Source organism: Physeter macrocephalus, chromosome 20, assembly GCF_002837175.3.
Source record: "Physeter macrocephalus isolate SW-GA chromosome 20, ASM283717v5, whole genome shotgun sequence".
Taxonomy (NCBI): Eukaryota; Metazoa; Chordata; class Mammalia; order Artiodactyla; family Physeteridae; genus Physeter; species Physeter macrocephalus.
The window spans coordinates 37668007-37673086 of NC_041233.1; the positions used below are offsets into that span (position 1 = coordinate 37668007).

Consider the following 5080-nt stretch of genomic DNA (forward strand, 5'->3'; position numbering starts at 1 on the left):
TCCTTCCTTCCTTCTTGCCTGCCTGCCGGCCTGCCTGGGTGATGTCTGGGGTGTGTGTGTGTGTGTGTGTGTGTGTGTGTGTATGTGTGTGTGTGTGTGTGTATGTGTGTGTGTGTGTGTGTTTTGGGGGGGATGTCCTGGGGGAGTTTTGTGTGGAGGGCTGCTGCTTTGGAGGGAGGCATCAGTCCATCCTGGCCTCTTTTCCTTCCATGGATCTTCATCTGCCCCTCTCCTTGGCACTGCCAGGGAGGGTGTGGTCACCTTGCACAAAGAGCAGCAGGGGCATGATGAGGCACAAGGAATAGGGAAGCAGCATGAGGACAAGACTGGTCCCCATGGCCTGGGTTTAAATTTAGGCTCTACTGCTGGAATCTCAGGCAAGTGACCCAGCTTCTCCATGCCCAACTTCCTCACCAATAAGACAGGGGAAAGAGCACCTACACTGAACCAGGATTGAGTGAGAATTAAATAAAGCAGCACACACAACACCTCTGGCACAGAGATGTGCTTAATAAATGAACCTGTTTCCTGCCATAGGGGAACAGAGGATTGGAGAATTAGGCCTGAGCCCAGAGATAACTTACCTTCATGCTCAGGAACAGCCATGAATTCTGTGGGCCAGAGAGGTGGAAGAAGGGATCTGCATCTTGAAGGCCCTGGGAAAGTTTCTCTTCTCTAAGATTCCACTGTTCTTTAGCCACGAGACAGAAAACTTCTGCCTTAAATTCCAACCCCCCTTTTTCAAATCAGATAAGGCAAACAACATATGCATAAATAATAATCGCTCAGTAGGTTGGAAGACTGTCCCTTTAAAAGCCTCATAATGGGAGAGTCAGAAGGGACCAGAGGTCTCCAACTCAAAAGACCAGAGAGCGAGGCAGGTGATGTAAATTTGTGAAGCCAGCTGGAGAAAGACTGCAATGAGCTGGAGAGGGTGTGTACTGACTAACGGCCTTCAAATAAAATTTAAAATAATTATCTCACCCAGCAGAGCCCTTCTACAGCATCCATTTCCTGCTGAGGGCTGCAGTGAGTTAGGAGTCCCCTAACCCCTTACTTAACAGAGACCAAGGCTGGAGCCCAGAGAGAGGCTGTGACTTGCCCAAGGTTATCCAGAGCCAGGCCTGTCCCCATACTGGAACTTTTTCCCTCCCTCAGTCAGAGGACAGTTTGGCCACTTCAGAGCAGGTATTGGCAACTCCTTAAGTGGAAGAGTTTCTTCTCCTTCCCTGAGGTGTCTGGGTGGGTGGAGAGATTGGGCAATGGGTGGCAAGGCTGCTGCCTCTCACCCTGGCATGCTGGTCTCCATCACCTCATCTGACAGCTATCTCAGGGACAGAAGCCAACTTTCCAATGCCTTCTGGGCCTCTCACCAGCCAAGACACAGCCTGGAGTGATAATACCTGCTTAACCAGAGGGGCTAGCCAGGAAGCCAGAGTACCCCTGAAACTTTTATCTGCTCTTTACAAGACCCACAACTGTAAAATGAAGATAACACAACACATCTTACAGATGAGAATAATAACTACAGCAGCCACTTACATTGCTCTTACTGTGTGCCAGGCACCCTAAGCAGTGGGTACTATTATCCATTTTACAGACAAAGAAACTGAGGGATAGAGAGGTGAAGTGATTCCCCCCTTCCTCCCAGGCGCCCTAACTAGTAGGTGGCAGAGCCAGGAGCCATCTCAGTCCTCTGCCTCTAAAGCCCAAGTTCTTTCCACTGTATCAGGATGCCTCCTTCGGGGTGGGGAGCACCGTAAGGGAAGAAGCCGTATTTAATGGTAGTTTGCTTTTGAGGCCAGAAGGATGGGAAGAATCCTCTCTGACTCTGGAAGAAAGAGACAAACTGTAATCTCAACAGCACAAATCTCCCAGCCTCCACTGCCTCAGAGCCTGTCTCCGGCCAGTCCGCAGACCAGAACATGGACTCGATGTGCCATCCATGGTCAACGCTGGGGACACATTAGGCCCAGCGCAAAGCCAGGGCGGCTCACCTTGTTTTCTGAGAACGGGGCGTCTCAGCGGGTGTGGCCCTCTTAAGGTGAGCCCCCCTTGAGCCTCTGCTGAGAGCAAAGCTGCTGGATCCTGCCCAGGAAATGGTTTCGGCGCCCACGCGGGGTCTCTTACAGCTCCAGGCGTAGACCCCTGCCACATCATTCCCTGAGCCCACCCGGGACTTGGAAGCAGCTCTGGAGATTGGAGGTGGGGGCGGGGTTGGGAAGGGGGCGGGACCTCGCAGGAGCGGAGGGAGGGCTTGGTGTAGTGCGAAGACTGCCCGGGAGGAGTTAGAACGGGGAGGGCGTGAGGAGGCGGGAAGGGAGAAGAGGCGGAGCTGCCGGACCCGGACAGTTAAAACGGAAAGGGGGCGCACTGGTTAGGAGAAGGAGGTGGGGAAAGCGGTAGGGTGGGCGGGGCAGAACTGATATTGGGGGCCCTGGGTGGGGACGAAGCGACTTCTCCCCTCAATCCCCAGATGCTCACAGTCAGGAGTTCTCTGCTGTGACATTCTCCCGAAGGGCCGGTCGGTCGGAACCCAGTCCAGCAGTCTGCGCCTCCCCTCCCCGGCGTGGAAGGGGCCAGGGGGCGGGGCCAGAGAAAGGGTTGAGGGATCTGTCGTCGGCGCCCCTCCAGTCACCGCCCCACATTCCAGCTGCGAGAACAGATGGACGTAGTCGCGGCTCACCTCGGGGACTCCTTACCCGCTGCGCGCTGAGATCCAGGCTAAGGCGGAGATCCGGAGCCCCTAGCGCCCCCGTCTCCCGCGGGGCCGGGGGAAAGCGGCCGCTGTGTGCCCCTTTCCGCGGGGAGAAGAGCGGGCGCGGACCCCACGAGTCCTAGAACTGCGGGGGCGGAGAACCCGCTTGTCGCGCGGCGCACCCATCCTCAGGGGCTTGGCCAGCACTCTTTCCGCACCGAGACCCCTTTCTGGGGCTTCCAGCCTTGGCGCATCTGGGGAGAGGACCCCCTCCCGGCAGCGCCCCGCCCCCAGCCCCCGCCCCGCCGACGTCGCATTAGCATGAGCGACGCAAGTGGCCCGGGCACCACTCGGGGGCCGAGACTCGCCGCGTCACAGCCCCGAGTGTAAAAGAAAAAAAGAGTAGGCGGCGGCGGAGGAGGCAAGAGCCGACGCGAGGGGAGGGAAGAGCGGCGGGGCGAGCGAGCCGGCGGGCGGGCGGCAGCAGCATGCCCCTCGGCCTGCTCAGGCGGCCTCTCAGCGCTGCGGGGGTGGCTCCCGGCGCGCGCGAGCCTCAGAGCGCTCAGTCTCCGGCCCCGGCGCCTTGGCACGGCCGCCTTTCCTGACCGCCCCTGAGCCCAGCGGCGGCGGGTCCCAAGCTCGGTTCCGGACAGCGGCGGCGCCTCGCCGGGCAGGGTCCTTGCCTTTCCCGGCGAGCAGGGTCCCCCGAAGTTCCGCGCCCTGATCTCTGCACTGCAGGGCGCGCGCGCCCGGCCCCGGCCGAAGCGTCCTCGGAAGAGCGGCGGGGTGCGGGTGATGGAACCCGAGGCGCCGGCGGGTCAGGCCCCGGCGGCAGCCAGCAAGCTGTCGGAGGCGGTGGGCGCGGCGCTGCAAGATCCCCGGCGGCAGCGGCGCCTGGTGCTGGTCATCGTGTGCGTGGCGCTGCTCCTGGACAACATGCTGTACATGGTCATCGTGCCCATCGTGCCCTACTACGTGCACTCGGCCAGCGAGAAGCCCACCCTGGCTTCCAAAGTGTGCGTGACCACCCTGCCGCCGCCCACTCCGGCCAACGCCAGTGCCGACACGGTCAACACCTCGGAGTCCTCGACGGCCGCGATGCCGGCCAGGTCTACCGCGCAGCCCCAAAACCCCACCGACAACGAGGACGTGAAGATCGGGGTGCTGTTTGCCTCCAAGGCCATCCTGCAGCTGCTGGTGAACCCCCTGAGCGGGACCTTCATCGACCGCATGAGCTATGACTTGCCGCTGCTTATGGGCCTGGGCGTACTCTTCGCCTCTACAGTGATGTTTGCCTTCGCGGAGGACTACGCGACGCTCTTCGCCGCGCGCAGCCTGCAGGGCCTCGGCTCGGCCTTCGCGGACACGTCTGGCATTGCCATGATCGCCGACAAGTATCCCGAGGAGCCGGAGCGCAGTCGTGCCCTGGGCTTGGCGCTGGCCTTCATCAGCTTCGGGAGCCTAGTGGCGCCGCCCTTCGGAGGGTTCCTCCACAAGTTCGTGGGCAAGACCGCGCCCTTTCTGGTGCTCGCCATGGTTTCGCTGCTCGACGCCCTGTTGCTGCTGGTCGTGGCCAAGCCCTTCTCCGCCGCGGCGCGGGCGCGGGCCAACCTGCCAGTGGGCACGCCTATCCACCGCCTCATGCTGGACCCCTACATCGCCGTGGTGGCAGGCGCGCTCACCACCTGCAACATCCCCCTCGCCTTTCTCGAGCCCACCATCGCCACGTGGATGGAGCACACGATGGCGGCGTCCGAGTGGGACGCAGGCATAGCCTGGCTGCCGGCCTTCGTGCCGCACGTGCTGGGCGTGTACCTCACAGTGCGACTGGCAGCTCGCTACCCCCACCTGCAGTGGCTGTACGGCGCCTTCGGGCTGGCAGTGATAGGCGCCAGCTCGTGCTTGGTGCCCGCCTGCCGCTCCTTCGCACCACTGGTGGTCTCGCTCTGCGGCCTCTGCTTCGGCATTGCGCTGGTGGACACGGCGCTGCTGCCCACGCTCGCCTTTCTTGTGGACGTGCGTCACGTCTCGGTCTATGGCAGCGTCTACGCCATTGCCGATATATCCTATTGCGTGGCCTATGCGCTCGGGCCCATAGTGGCGGGCCACATCGTGCACTCGCTTGGCTTTGAGCAGCTTAGCCTTGTTATGGGCCTGGCCAACCTGCTGTATGCGCCCGTCCTGCTGCTGCTGCGCAACGTGGGCCGCCTGAAGCGTTCCCGCTCCGAGCGCGATGTGCTGCTGGATGAGCCACCGCAGGGTCTATACGATGCTGTGCGCCTGCGGGAGCGCCCTCTGTCCGACCGGGAAGGCGCGCCTCGCAGCCCGCCAGGCCCCTTTGACGCATGCGAGGACGACTACGACTACTACACCCGCAGCTAG

The 5080-nt window shown here is 61.3% G+C and overlaps 1 protein-coding gene across 1 annotated transcript; it reads left to right on the forward strand.

Moving 5' to 3' along the window:
- The first annotated feature begins 3493 nt into the window (after window positions 1–3493).
- SLC18A3 (solute carrier family 18 member A3) lies at window positions 3494–5080 on the forward strand. The gene has a single exon (XM_007130489.1). It carries the CDS (start codon window positions 3494–3496, stop codon window positions 5078–5080), a length of 1587 nt encoding a protein of 528 aa, XP_007130551.1.